General features: G+C 42.9%; 1 protein-coding gene across 3 annotated transcripts; it reads right to left on the reverse strand.

Moving 5' to 3' along the window:
* Window positions 1-93: 93 nt before the first annotated feature.
* cables2a (Cdk5 and Abl enzyme substrate 2a) lies at window positions 94-13379 on the reverse strand. 3 transcript variants are annotated; one of them, XM_042097644.1, is made up of 10 exons: window positions 13239-13379; window positions 12801-13152; window positions 10644-10736; window positions 8310-8387; window positions 7106-7205; window positions 5721-5874; window positions 5310-5407; window positions 4517-4623; window positions 3802-4006; window positions 94-3093 (listed from the first exon to the last, which is right to left on the reverse strand). In XM_042097644.1, the coding sequence occupies exons 1-10, from the start codon at window positions 13291-13293 to the stop codon at window positions 2953-2955; spliced, it is 1383 nt and encodes a 460-aa protein (XP_041953578.1). In that variant the 5' UTR covers window positions 13294-13379; the 3' UTR covers window positions 94-2952. The 3 variants fall into 3 exon arrangements, with proteins under 3 accessions (XP_041953578.1, XP_041953576.1, XP_041953577.1); XM_042097642.1 differs by having other exon boundaries at window positions 12801-13358; XM_042097643.1 differs by lacking the exon at window positions 8310-8387 and having other exon boundaries at window positions 12801-13354.
* Between the last annotated feature and the right edge of the window lie 2303 nt (window positions 13380-15682).

Raw genomic sequence — 15682 nt, forward strand, 5'->3', positions numbered from 1 at the left:
GATTATGTGTTTGGATGGTCATTTAGAGAGAAGTTAAATTAATACTATTAATCCACATTATCTTTGAAAAATGAAGAGACATAGCAGATGATAAACGGTCAGAAAATATAATTTATTTTGGAAACAATGGAGTGAATTACAAAAAAGCATCACTCATGGCCTCACAAAAAAGACAAATGCTGGTTTGTTTTCTCCAACATAATGCTCTGTATCAATTCAGACTTGAACAGGACGATTTCTAAAATACATTTAGGAAAATAGAGCACACACACACACACACACACACACACACACACACACACATACATACACCATGCTTATCAGCAGTACAGTATAAATGGACTTGGTACCTTATCACAATTCTCACAGTACAGTGACCTTCAACTAAAGCTTAGGTGCCTACCGCAGTAAATACAAATAGAATCCAGAATTCCATTACATTTCCTTTGACTGTGTTCTTGCACAGAGGTCCAGCTTCATGTTTCTCTCTCTCACACAGCTTCGACATGTACTCAAAACTGTCAGCTTCACCCCTACCCCTCATAGAAAACTCAAAACTCTTCAAATGCAGGCCATTGCACAGTCAAGACTGTAAGGAGATTTATAACCAACGAGACAGTATAACACAATGCTCTCAGAACTAGGTGCAACCAAAGGCAAGTTAGTAAAAGTACACACAAGAGAACATTACAACGGCAAACATTTTGACGTCCTTTGAAATATTGGATCCTTAGGCACTTTCCACTACAGAAAAATGCTCACAGTGTATGCTTCATGACTGGCTGTCATTTGAAGAGGAAAACAATGCGTTGGCAATAAATACACGTTAAATACATGATAAGTCAAACACAAAGCATATTTTCACAAGATCCCATCACCCACTTCCCATAAAACCAAAACACAGTCTTTTGTTACAGGAGTCAGTCATAGGCTGAGCCAAACTTTAAAAACAATATTACAATAAATTACAGTTAAATACAACCTTATGAAAGTACCTGAGAAAGCAATAAGATAATTGTGACATCAGAAGAGGAGATTTGATAATGCGAGGCAAACCATATTGCCATCAACACCACTAGGTGGCGACCAAGAGGTTTCTATATTTATGACCCAGTACCATGGATACAGACACACAAAAAACAGGAGGTGGATAAATGGACGGATCTATGCTAAATTGTCTACTGTGTGCAAAATCTCCAGGGAATAATTGGTACACAGTGGCTGTATGGTCTGCTCCAGACATACACTCCAAAATAATGGTCTTCACTTTGAAATCTTGACACAGTAACTAACCCCCTAAAATATTCAAAAGTGCAGAATAAATGAAAGCACACTCTTGGACAGACATGGTGTACTTTTAACTAAAGGGAACCATAAATGCTATCGTAAATTCAACTACACCAAATCACCAATACGACAGACAGTGCTTTTAACAAGATGTTAAAGATTTGCTGATGTCAGCTTTTCTGAGGAATACTGTGCTGTGTATACAATCCACGCTGTAACACAAAACTGACTCACACACAGTTTTAAATACAAGTCACTGTCTATAGTCGCAGAGAACAGGAAACACTTCACATTCAGAACACATTAGAAGCTACTGAAGTACATACATTGCCACAGTCTTCTGTCATAAAGAAGACTAGCTGTGTCAGTGAAAAAGTTAATAAATTGCAACATTCTGATTGTTTTTTTTTTTTTTTTTAAATCTATGACTCTTATAAGATATCTTTGTGCAAAACGTGTTTGTTGTTTTCATAAATGTAAAAAGTAATATATACTGTAGAAATGACCCACATATGTAAAGCTACTGGTCTTATATTACTGAAAAGGTATCTTGAGTTATGGGGGAAAAAAACAAAAGCAGTGTGCATGATCGGTATTGAAAACCTACTGATGAGTCTTAAAGAAAAATAGTTCTATTTTTTAAAATGTCCCCAATGTTGCTGTGTTCAGACAGTCTGCAAAGTAAACGACTTTGGGCAAAAGACGCAAGGATGACAAGATAATAAAAGAAGTGGAGCAGGCGGCACGATGAATGTGCTCATTAAATGTCATCTCTAACATAGAGTGCTTGGCTGCATACGCATCGGAATGCCACTCATGCCCCCAGGAGAGGCCCACTACAAAGAGCACAAACATTCATTCACTCACTCTCTCACACACACACACACACACACGCACGCACGCACACACACACACACTCTTGTGTCATACACACAGACAGACAAAAAGTCTCAAACACGCATGCACACAAGAAAGGACATCTCCCTCACACTCAACACATATAGTCTCTCACTCACACACACACACACACTTTATCTCACAGTCAAAGTACAGGTGCAGCCATCCATGTATTCTCTCACACACACACACACACACACACACACCTCCCTCGTATAAACAGGGAGTGCCTCTCTCAGACATGCAAACACACATGCACATGCACACACACACACACTCAGGTGTACCAACATTAAACCAGCAGACCCTATATTACTGCTGGCCATTGCAGATCAGACCACCGGCCTTTCGAGGTTAAAGCCACGGGTCTCCCTCACATGATCCATTAAAGACAGTGCTGCCGGCTCTCACAGCTGATCAGCAAAACCAGTCAATCAGCGGCAGCCGCTCATTAATAAACCCATCTCAGAGCCTCGTCTGTGCAATTCACAATGAATCATCTGAGAGAGACCTTAACAGACATAAAAACCTCCCATCGAAAATGTATATGATGCCTCAAAGGCGTTATCTGGCATCATGCCCACAGTCATGGTGTCTGTTGTAATTCAGTGAAGATGATATGTAAAAAGACTTAATTTGATTATGACTTTAAAAGTACTACAGTAGATATGGAAGACCGTAACATCACATTGACAGACGACCCTTCATTGTTTTGATTTAAAAGGAAACAATCATGGTCGGGTGTTCCAAGGCGGGCAGTCTGCGGCTCTAGACCTGCTGCACCAGGCGACGGTAGTGTGGCATGACTTTGCTGTCGGGCAGATACAGGGCCATCTCCAGGGCAACCAGAACGGTGAACTCCAGAGGGATCAGCTCCCGCCGATTAATACGGAAACGCTCCTCGAGTTTCTGGAGACGAGAGCGAGAGAACGAGAGAGAGAGAGAACAACAAAAGAGAAGAAAAAACGAAACAGAACAAAAACAAAGGAAAAACAGAAATTAGAAAAGTGAAATCACATGGGACCGTGCCGCTGTCCATCACGTGGCGTTTCGTTTCTTGTGGGACAGCTTGTTCTTCCCAGCAGCAACACCACAACACAAGAGTTGGACGTGCTGCACCCTGACCAGAGTACAAGCTGTTCAGTGTGCAGAGTACAGGCCCCTCACCTAACACAGAGTGCACAGGCACACGTGAAATAGGAACATGCTGTGGGGATGACTTAAGGTATGTGTGGCATAAAAAAAGACAGCTTCCTGTGGCTTCTGTTTCTATATATGTGTGTAGATGCCCACACCCAAAGATAAAAGATGTTTAATCACTGATGGTTGCAGAACTCTTAATTGTGCAATGGTAAATATATAATACCTTACATATTATTTTAAATATGATTTAATTAGTTTAGTATCATAGTGTAAAGAATGTAAAGAATGTAAAGAATGTAAAGATCAAAGATCTTAAGACCAAATTGGTTTTGAATCTGAGACAGTGTTAACCAGCAGGGCGCAGTGTTGAGACCACACCACACATGCACAAACACGTACAGTATACAGACAGAGACAGACAGACAGACCCCCCCCCCCCCCACACACACACTCACACCCTGCCTGTGGACTCACATCAATGAGCTGCTTGACCTCTTGCTTCTTGAGGTCGCTGCTGATCTTGGCGGCCAGCAGGACGCAGGCGGCCGACACCAGCTTGCGGTTCTGCTTATTGAAGCGTCCCTGCAGCACCAGCTTCTCAAAGTACACAAAGGCCATGGCCACCGTCACCGGCTGCAGGCCGCACTCCTCGCTCACGGCACGCATCTCCCTCTTCAGGCTGACCGGTAGAGAGGAGGAGAGGGGAAAACAGGATGAGAGGGGGAAGAAAGGATGTGAGGAGTAGAGTGGTGGTGGGGGGTTTAGAATAGGTCTGAATGGGGACTGCTGTTTGGAGGTTAATGTACTGTACAAGCTGGAGTGCTTGTAGAACAAGCCATCAGCACAACAGCCTCGGGCAGTTAAATTATATAACGGCATCTTAAGCCTGTCATCACCCCTAGCGTTGCATCATAAATGTCCGCGTAACTGTCCTGTATGGCCGTTACAATAACAGCTGAATTGAGTGAAAATATCTCCCTCTCCCACCCTCCTCATCCATATGCTGACGTTTCTGTATGGCCACTAGTTTACACGCTTCTTGCTTTCAATCACTTCTCAATCCCTGCATCTGTTTCACAAGGAAATGTGCCTTTTCGGTGGTTAAGACACTTAAAGAAGTATTGACTAAACAAAAGTATTCACTAAATAAAGAAAGGGAAATGTTAGTGGTGGCAGTGGTTAGTGGTACCTTCTGATCTTGCTCAGGGTCAGTTTGATGTGGGGGAATTTCTCCTTGAACGTCTCGTTCATGTCCTTCTTCAAGTCAGACGGTTTCACATACTCGATCACAGTTGTCTGGAAGAGACACAGAAGAAGCTTTCATTGAACAAAGAGCCCTTTAACGCTTGCAATACTAGCTAGATTGTTCTAATCTAACCCGTCCTGGTTTATGACTGTGTGACTTATGTCACTTGCACTTTGGAATAAGTCTTCCTAAGCTCTGGTTAATGTCAGTGTGCGGGCTGGTTTTTCTCTTGGCCCAGGAGGCCGTCATATGAGTTTAGGTCAGCACAGTCCTCCGGCAGCATCAGTGCCTGAGGCTATTCTGGCGATTCGTAACAAGCACTGGAATGAGAAACCACAGGAGGACACTGGAATGGAATTCTACAGAGAATCCCACAATGCAATGCATTCCACTTCAACATTCTAGTTCCCTGCTCTACACCCCAGTCAGCTCTGTAAACCTAGGAACAGATATCCTGATTTTGTATAGTTCTACACGACTAGAATGAGATTGAGTAGACAAAACCTTCAGATGATGTCGGACACGCATGACTGGGGTCAAGGGCCCTTCACACCAAGAACGATAACGGCAAGAAAATGTTGCTCTACCTAATATGAACGACAACGTCCACACATAAATTATATCGTTGGGGCGGATTGTCCATGATTGTGACCGACATTCCATTGTTTCAAAATCGGGAGGTCTCTCTTTCCACATGGTTAAGTTACAGTGTCTGTGGAGGGACTAAAGGGCTCACCACATAGGAGGCGAAGATCAGCACCCTCTTATGTTTGCCACAGGGCCACTGCGGGTCACTCAGGAGGTTGGGGTCGTAGTCACCCAGCTCATCCACACCTGAGGAAGAGAACCAAACTTACACACATCATAAAGGCATTTGATTTATAGACTCCTTTCATAACCAATTTCTCTCTCAATGAACTACAACCTTAAAGAATGAAATCACATCAGAATAAAAATGTGTCCTTTTTAATTACAGCTTCCAGTTCAAGAACGACTCTGACAGAACGGCTCAGATGGATAAGAGGATAGATAACTAGGAAGGATTTGTCCAATCTGAACCGGGTAAAAAAAAAAATCAACAGATGGAGATGAGATGTTTTAGCCGCTAGTCGACCTCTTGTCCCCTGTAGGCTCTGTTGACCCATACCCATATCCGCCGTGCTGTTGAGGCGTGCGGGAGTGAAGCTCTTCTGGACGTTGTTGCGGTTACAGGACTTCGCTGTGTTGGCGTCAGGAGGGCCACTGCTCTTCTGTCTCACAAGGGCATTGGTGGGCAGCAGGAAACGGGCATATGACACCGTCTGTGGAGGTAGGGCAAAGAGAACAAAATACACACTCATTCCAATCAATACATGCCAATGGACACTTCTGTGTGGCCAATTATAGTAATTCTATGTAAGAAGACATTTCTATTTCGGAGCGGTTGTCTGCAGCCGCGTGAAGGAAAACACCTTGTGCTCCTTGGTAACTGAAACCTGTGAACCAACTGAGCCTTGGTACTACTGACCCCACTATGGCCTACTACTGACCCCACTATGGCAGGGGTGGACAAACTGTGGCCCGCGGGCCGGATCCGGCCCGCCAAGCACTTTAATGCGGCCCACCAAGCATTTAATTAGGGTATCAGACTGCTCGCTATTTTTTCCCTGCGATAGAGACGACGTTGGCTAGCTTTACTGCAAACTGCTTTTCACTTTCTCAGAGAACGTTTACAATGTCAAGGTCAAAACATCATGATACATAGAGATGATAGGCCTACTCTTTGTTATCTCGTTTGCAGCAGATCGGCAGCCTTTGAGCCAAAAAGTTTGCCCACCCCTGCACTATGGCCCATTACTGACCCCACTATAGCCTACTACTGACCAGAGTTCCCACTGCCTAGGTGGGTTTGCAGAAAGAACAGATAATGAATTGATGACCCTGATTAATATAGACCTTTAATAAAATGTTTTATTTAGATGAAGGCAGATTGAACAAAACACTCAGGTGATAGATTTTCTTTGAGAACTTTGAAGTGTGACAGAGCCATGGGAAGATTGATGTTCAGATGAACACTAACCCTGCACAGTACACACAGTTTGAATGGGATAGAGTTCGGCCAGGAGGCAATTTTACAATGCTACCCACAGCTAGAGACTAGTCTATTTAAAACTGTTTCACCCCCTATTGATTTAATAAATAGTGGAATGCCATTCTCAATAGGGATCAGTCACATAGACATGGGGGCAATGTGCTTAACTCTAAGCCAAAAATTCAATATCAAATAAGCCCTACAGAAGTACACCCTACAGTAGGTGATAGAGCACCGCAAAGCAATTACATTTTTTTTCACATCAGGGAGCTCAATTTCTTAGAACTACCCATAAACAGCATTATATAGCAAGGTGCTCTGGGATCAGTGCAGAGCAATAAAATTCATTCGGTTAAGTTACGTCAGAGGGAACTTTCAGTCTAAATCCCATAAGCGTGGGCTACTGTAGCCACAATCAGCAACATCACTCTGCTGGTTGTCTCCCAGGATGGTCCACTCACCTTCCCAAACGCTCCCAGCTCCACGCCCTCCAGCCCAGGCACCATATCTGGGATGCCCCCCGACGAGTTCCTCTGTCTGTGGGGTTCCAGTTTGGGGTCACTGGGTAAAGGGGGAAAAAAATAAAAAATAGAAACAAAACAAAAATGGAAACAAGGACACGTGGAAAAAAAAAACAAAAAAAGGAAATTTGATGAAAATGATTTTAACAGAACAGAAAAGAATGGGAGAAAAAGAGAGAAAAGAACAAGAAAACAGACAGAGTTAGGCACACAGACTCAGAAGAGTAGAAGAGCAAGGAAAGGACACGGTTATTTCTGCAGTTTACTTCAGGCAATCAATCTATTATTGATACCAAAGACATGAGGTTAGAGTATAGCATAAATCACTGCCACTTTCACAGGTCTGACTAAGAGAAAGGATCAAGCTATCAAGACTGTGACTGCTGTGTACACCCTCACTAAACCTGTAGGGAGGGCCATCGTGATTTAACACATGCAGTCCAAAGGCCCCTCTCAAGCCCTCAAAACTTCACAGTTCTCTAAATTCCACTACTTGACCACTCTGAGCACCTCTTGAATGACAAATTTGAGGAGAAACTCTCAAAACAGCCTGGAGACCAGACAAATCTTAAGAGCACATTCCGCCATGCCCTGGCAGATCCTCAACTGAGAAATGGTTTGGTGTAAGCCAGGTTACAAAACATGCTCAGCCCAAAAAGAATGGTCACTGACCATTCCAAAACAGGCCAACTAAATAATGACCTACTGTGGAGGACTGCAGCTCTACAGTTAAAGTGTTATTGTGTTATATATATTTTTTTTCTTGCGGTTACAGGGTTTACATGCACATTTGTCCTTTCAAATTATATCCCCACTAAATATACATGGTAAATAAGAACCCAGTCTCATCTGAAAACAAGAGTCAGTGGGGTTATTTCAGGGCACAGCCGTGCTGACAAGTAATATGAGGAAGACCTGCACCAAAAATTAATCTGGTGGTAAGCTACTCCGCTTAGATGTTCAGAGGTGAGAACTTTCTGGTTAGCAAGGTACACAGAAAATAAGCCACTCTTCCTGTAGGCACTTTGCTCCATAAGGCACTTTGTTTTAGTTGAGATGTTTGTGCTACATGTGTGTTTGATTTGTTTTGATCTTGCTACAGTGTTTTTGTTCTGTGGTGAGGGTGGTGTTCTCGTGTCTGTACCTGCAGTGAAAGCTCTCCCCATATGGCAGAATAGAAAAAGCAGCACATAGAGACCGCTTGGCACATATCAGCACAATCCTGCAGAACACACACACACACATATACACACACACACACACACACACATATACAGACAACACATACATACAGACAGAACAAACAGCGTCAATCTTTCTCTACGAGACATGCTGCTGCATCCACACCACAATACATCACAATACAAGAACAGACTCTAGCTAGCCTACTAGCCTAGCCATAGCATTCCTCCACGTGCAGCATTCACAACACACTTCACCGTCTCAGCACTCTCAAAGCCTCCTCTCTCAGGATGCAAACACCATTGAAAGCAACCAAACCTTTCTCAGCCTACATTTCCCAGCCGGCTCACTCATTACTCCCACCAACCGCTAACCACAAGGAGCCTCTTACCCGAACACCAGCAGCTGTCAGCAGTACATCAGCAAATGAATTCATATTCTACCAACCAACTCAGCTCGGCCACCAACACAGACACAGGTTACATAAACGGCTGGTCACCACACACTTGATCCAGGTCTTATACAATGCCGCTCACTCGTTAATCTGGTAAATACACAATTTCACTGGGATATCGGCCTAATTCAGACAAATTATCCTGTCAGTGGCCTACTCTTTGATTGGCCAACACAGAATGAATAAATAAATGAATGAATGAATGAATGAATGAATGATCATTGAGGCAGACAACATTAAAAGGGACATGCTGCTCCACAGATACCAGGAAACTAGGGATGTGACGGTACACAAAACTCACGGTTCGGTGTCTACCTCAGTTTTGAAGTTCGGTTAATTTTCGATATGGTAAGACTGGGTACTGTTAGCCTAAAATTCTCTGACAATACATCTGTATTGTACCTAATGTCCTGTACCTAAACCGTTTGGTTTACACCCCTACAGGAAACTATTGAATACGCGTAGGAAAAAAAGATACAGGAAACAAAAAAAAATCTTAGGCTCTCTGTGTGCTCTTTGCATGAAGTGTATGCATAAAGTACAGATGCATGCTTCAACTTTCCACTGCTGTGCTTCAAATTATACCTTCACTTAGGCTACTTTCAAGATGAATCAGGGTTAAATTACAGCAGCTACAAAATCTAGGTCTAAAGAGTCAAAGTCGATGTGATGCAGACATGGTGATGACATAGAGTGGCTGGCAGACAAATTAATAAATCAAAGTGTGAGAAAGAATGGTGTAAATACTGTCTGTAAAAAATGGTGTAAAAACTGTCTGTAAATAGTGCTGTTGACGATGTTGCATTTCACAGCCCAATTCATGCCCACATATTTATGTTGAGTTGAATCAGTGCCAAGAAGGTCACCAACTAGCATATGTATGTGTGTGTGTGTGTGTGTGTGGGGGGGGGGGGGGGAGGGATTCACAGAATAATCCAAAAGGACACTTGAGAAAGAGACAGAGATAGGTCTGGCACGAAAGAGTGATGAGAAGACCCCACAGGCTCCCAGCGATTTATTTCAGTCGCATTCTCCTTCCACAGGGGAGGTGAAATGGGGGGGGCTATTCCTTTTCACGTTCGCACTCCTTCATTGCTCAGACGTGCCGTGGCGGTGCTATTTTCAGGCGGCTGGTCTCGTCGGCGTTTCAAGTCTTATGAAAGGCTGATTTAATTCTCTGGCAGAAGCTTCACAGCAGCAGTCGTCGGAGCCAACCTGTTTCCACGTCAGTCTGTTAAAGGGGCCTAACTGAGTTACATACAAGTAAGCAGCCATTACTTATGACTGACTTATTAGATTAGGGAGGAGCTCAACGAGACTTGCTGTGCAGCAGCATCACCTTTAAGAAGGGATTCCATGCTTGTGGGTGCCAGAGACTGTAACAAGTGACCACAGGGCACACTTTACATCTTATCAGTGTTTGACCGAGCAAGAGGTGAGCTGCGTTCAATTTCGCAAAACATTTCGCGAACATTTGCAAACAGTTTTCCATTTGCCTGGGCAAAACGTTTGCGAACAATCGCAAACAGTCTGTGGAGGTAGTTCTCCGCGAACATACAGTGGAACTGGACGTGAGCTTGAAGGTAACAATGCAATTACCGTTACAATGGAATGTTAAGACCAAATTGTTCAAATGTATCTGTTCAAAGAAAACATGTTCACCACGAATGTTTGCCACTGTTTGACAAATTTGAACGCACCTCTGGTTCTATTTGCACTGGGGAAGGACTCAAATGTGCTCCAACTCTATGCCCCTTGCCTGGATGTGTTTGCTTCATTCATTTAGTGTGTTTTTCGCCTCATCACACACACACACACACACACACACACGAAAGCACCAACCTGCTGCCTCGTGTGTCATACTGCCTCATATTCTTGATAAAATGGACCTTCTTGGATGCTCTGGGCCCAGGAGAGCCTGACCGGGTTTGTGTGCTGTGAAGAGAACAAATCAGATCAAAACATCACAACGTCACAACAGTTCATATCCAAAAATACCATGCAGATTATGTTGCTTTACACCTAAAAAAATAAATAAAAAAAAAGACAGAAAGAGCAGCAAATCTGATTCAACACTATTTGAAGAGTTTGGTTATGTTATTTAATTGTGTATTTCAGGTAAAATCAATAATTGCAGTTGTGTTGTTTTGATTGAGTAAAGATAAATTACATAACACCCAATTACAGTTCTACTGAAATTACTTGGAAAACAAAATGTAAAAAATGATTTATGAAAATTCATTAAAATGGAGAATATAGCGTTTTGGAACCAAACTCTTTACGGACATTCCTTGGCGGACTATTTGCAAGTGCTCATAATCCAGGGGACCAAAGGGAGAACTGAAAGACTGTGTGCTTTGGAGGGGAATGCACATGAGTGGTACCAGCTGGAGGAATCAGCCTGGCATCAATCACAAGGGAACAGATCTTACATAAGAGGTGTTAATCTTCCAGTCGGGGGCATATTGGGGAGCGAGGTTGGCTGGTGGGTTGGTGAATTTAGAACCGAGACCAAAGGTTGACAACAGTGACCTTAAAGCTTCTTTAAATGTTTTCTTTAATTAAATGGGGCATGCAAGGACACAATAAAAAAAAACTGGCCCCAAGTCCAGTAATAAGCTTCATCTACATTTCTATAGCACCTTTCTTAATCTCAAGGTCGCTTACATACAATGCACGTCAATCACAGCAACCTGTGATAATGGGCATGCATCTAGATCTAGCCCTAAGATTGAATGCCTCAGCCCCTACCATTGCATATACAGTGCCCAGTTGTTACACAGGGGAATAATGGCTATTTGCTTCCATCATAAAGATACTGGTAACCAGGTGATGCTCAGCTCCCCTGTCAAACATTATCCAGGAATTCTTCTGTTGTGTATACATAGACTGGACACAAAGCAAATGTGCCTTCCTTGCCATGCTAATCGCACATATCCCATTCAACTGCTAAGATTTGTTTACTGCGACTTGTGAACACAATTGTGGCGGAAATTAATGCGAGTTGAAGGAGTGGCATAACCACATTGAACGAATTGTGTAATGCATCACAACCTCGGGTCTAGCCACATCTGGTTTGACATGACATGCATATGTGAGTGAGGCAACAATGTACTGTAATTCAACTACTACAACATTACAACAAGGATAGAGAACAGTGAGAGTGCTCTACACACAAGGCAGGCGATCTCTCTGTAACCTGTTGAGACGTAAAGTGAAAGCACAGGGCTCCGATTTATCATTTCAAATGGACTGATAGTTAATCACGAATCGTCCAAAGGCGCAGGTTATGTTCCAAGGTCATAAAACAGCAAGATTGCACAAGATTTTCTGTTATTATTCATGGCACACAAAAGCATATCTCCATTCAGCACCACTTCCGATTATATCTAAGTCTAATTACACAACGGGGGAACTGAAACTACCTGTCGAATGTCAGGGCTAAGCGAAAGTAGCCGTGCACCTATTTGTGTTCAGGATACGTTAAATTCACAGCTAATGCTAACATTTTATCAGGTAATGTTACATTAATGTGTGATACCTGAGGATTTGACAAGTATCTAGCTTACAAGATGACCATAGCTACAGGATTTTGAGGGGAAAGAAACTGAGACCACTTGTTTACACAGGAAACTTATCAGGTCTATACAGATACTAGAACACATAGAAACACAAGGTAATAATTTACTTATTCATAGATAATATAGAAGTCAAATGAAGAAACTGTCTAATATAATATATATATAATATAATATTAAAATATTAGACACAGCTTGGCAACATCCAGCCGCAATGCATTCTTCACTGACAGCACAAACAAAGAAAAGCCGCTGCATCATGCAGACGTGGTAAGGTTAGCTAGCTGACTAGCAGCAAAAGCTTTTAAGGAGCGTATTTCAACATGTGATAAACCAAGAAAAACAAAGATGTCAGGGAGGACAGTTTGTAACAGAATCATGAAACAGTTGGGCCTAACCAATCTGTCGACAGTATACCTACCTTTGACGGACATCAGGAGGCATAACGTTAGAACTCTGAACTGAGATCAGAGTAGGCGACTTGCTAGCTCCAAGAAGGGGATTCTGGGGTCCAGAGGTCGGGGAAAGAGGGGATCCCTGAGACGACAAAGGGTCTGTCTTTCCACTGCTTTCAAACAAGCACTCACTGACATTACCCCCAATCCCGGGAGATGCCAAAAATAAAACAGGTGGAAAGGTATTAGTCCTCGGCAAAGGAGTAGTAACGCCCCCGCTCACTGAATTTGACAGCTGGGTGAAGGTTCCGTAGCTGCTCGTTGTCGACAACGGTCCGACCATGGAAGCTCCAGCGTCCAGACTTCGGTGCTCGGCAGCTATAGGACATGGGTTACCGTTGTTTAAAGGGTACACTGGTTTTCCATCTAAAGATATGTTAGTTAGGAAAAAAAGTGCTGCTTGCCTCCGACGTGAATCTTTACTTTTCCGCAGGTGTACTTTGTGCGTTTTAGTAGCATTTGTCCCTTTGCCACAGTGTGGACCGCAAGCAGCGGCCGCCATTCTAGAGTGTGAAGACATACGTTCAAACACAGACAGACGACGATGAAGCCGGCGAGAGGAGTTGTCCACGCCTACTGCCTGTTGATTAGTCAAAATTGCTGTATTATGCGTGTATCTTGAGTCTTTTAAAAGACAATTGGTTGTCGGCTCTTTGTTCATAAATTTGTAACGAATACTTAAGTCTATGGCGGGATACATGAAAGCATTTTAGACTCAGTCGTAGCCTAATTCACTAGAGTGGGGAGTTCTCTAAAATCATGTGTTAATGTAGGCTAGGCTACAACTATCCCGACAGGCGTGACAGTAAATATCTGCAATTACTTAGCATGTAAGAGCAACATCCTCTCACACACAATGTAAGCTAGCCTAAATTAAGACAGTTCCACAACAATACATGAATGAGTAGCTTGTGGAAAGGGTGAATGTTGGCTAACATGAACCTGTCTAAACAGCCTTAGAAATGAATGACGATAATCCACAAATTTGTAAAGCTAAATATCCTCTTTTGTAGGCCTAATTGTTCACCACTATGACATCACGGCCCCTAAGCACATTTACATAACAGCTGGCAGTGGCACATACAAATGGTTGGATCAAGTTGGATACAAGGATACAAGGAAGTTTATTGTCACATGCATATAGTTACTGGAAGTAAGAAATGCAGTGAAATGATGTCTGGTGTCAGCCTATTTGTGCATTTATTGGGGGGGGGGGGGGGGGGGGTAAAAGGTGCAGTAGAAGAGGGGTTTAGTAGACAGGGGCAAGGAAAAACTCCCTTACCAAGGAAGAAACCTTGGGCAGATCCACGGCTCAAGGGGCTAACCCAACTGCCAGGGGTCTTGGTGTGTGTGTTGGGGGGATGACAGGGGAGATGGGATAGTGTGCTGTGTATGTGGGGAAAGGATGGAGGTTTGTCTAATGTCTACTATATGGGTCACTGTTCAAGAATGACAAATCAGCTTTCATTTGTTCTCTTCCAATCAGGCTACCCCTCTGATAATTCATAGTTTGAATTACTGACGTGTAATGTAAGCACAACCCTGGTGATTTGATATTTAAAGCTTACCTCAACGAAAGGACGCCCTTTGCAAGATTCCATACTTGGGTTGGAGAGATCCATGCACTCTCTGAAGACCCACTGGTCACCATTATTGTCTAAATAGGCTGTCAGCCAGTCCATTTATTCAAACACATAAGCTGGAGGTGCAGAAAGACTACAGAGATTATGAAAACATATCTCTCATCCGCTCGTTTAGATCTACTGTTGGCTAGTGTTTCGTAATCTACTGATTCATTACGTGGGAAGATGGGATTTAGCTCCTTAGTGCCACTCAATCTAGAACTACTGTATCTGTTTTTCCTCCTGCAGTTTACTAAACTATGTGTTGGGTACAAACAGCTAGTTCTTCCTGTGTCATCTCACAGTGCACATACACACTGTCACACAGTCACACACAATCTCTGGTCTGCTCTCTCTCTCTCTCACACACACACACACACACACACACACACACACACTCACAAGGGCGATTCTCTCCTGACATCTGATTTATATTATCCTGACTTTGCTTATGTCAATCATGGCAAACACTTAAGTACATCTGATGAGTACTGGTCTGCACTTGTTGTGACCCCCCCCCTCCCCCAACAGACACACACACACACAACACACACACACTTTGCTTTGGACACAGGGGTTAGGGCAGCGTGATGCCATGTCTGGCTTTTGGTATACATTATGTAATAAGATGTTACGTCATTGCGAGATCACAAAGTCGGCCTTTGTGTGTGTGTGTGTGTGTGTGTGTGTATGTGTGTGTGTGGGTGGGTGGGTGAGTGAGTATGCTTGTTTACACATTTGTGGTATTTTGTTTATCCACTGCACCATTCACAATATCTATACTACGAGTATGGATCACGAGAAATACATACAGTATGTAGTTTGTATTTTTAGTCCTTGCTTCATTTAGAGACATTTAGTGATTCAAAATCATATCATCATTTTAGCTCTCCAAAGCAATAGCTAAAGCAATAGTTATGAAAAGTCTGCTGCCTTGTTTGTTTCTAAAATCAGACCTCTGGTCTTAAAACAGCTGGCAATTATAGAGTTTTTCCATTATGTGCCTTCAGTATTTTCAGTGTCAAGCAAAGAAGCAAACATTCAAATGATACCATAATCAGATTGAATTGTTTGGCTAGAAAGCCAGTAAACACATTGCTTTTATTTTTCCAAGAACACCATCACTAAAATTCTCAACTTTATTTCGCAGTGAATAGCAACAGTCTGGTATGATGGGTTAAGGCTTCATATTTTAGTTTGTGTATCTGAAATCAAGTCCCACACAA

This window comes from Alosa sapidissima, chromosome 7 (genome assembly GCF_018492685.1).
Source record: "Alosa sapidissima isolate fAloSap1 chromosome 7, fAloSap1.pri, whole genome shotgun sequence".
In the NCBI taxonomy this organism is placed as follows: Eukaryota; Metazoa; Chordata; class Actinopteri; order Clupeiformes; family Clupeidae; genus Alosa; species Alosa sapidissima.

Excerpts from the sequence above, each read along its gene's own strand:
- cables2a (XM_042097642.1), bottom strand. The coding sequence starts at position 13,354 with ATGTCTTCACACTCTAGAATGGCGGCCGCTGCTTGCGGTCCACACTGT. Across the intron at positions 10,737-12,800 it reads CCTCCTGATGTCCGTCAAAG|CACACAAACCCGGTCAGGCT; the intron begins GTAGGTATACTG and ends TTCTCTTCACAG. Across the intron at positions 4,007-4,516 it reads ACCCTGAGCAAGATCAGAAG|CCTGAAGAGGGAGATGCGTG; the intron begins GTACCACTAACC and ends TCTACCGGTCAG.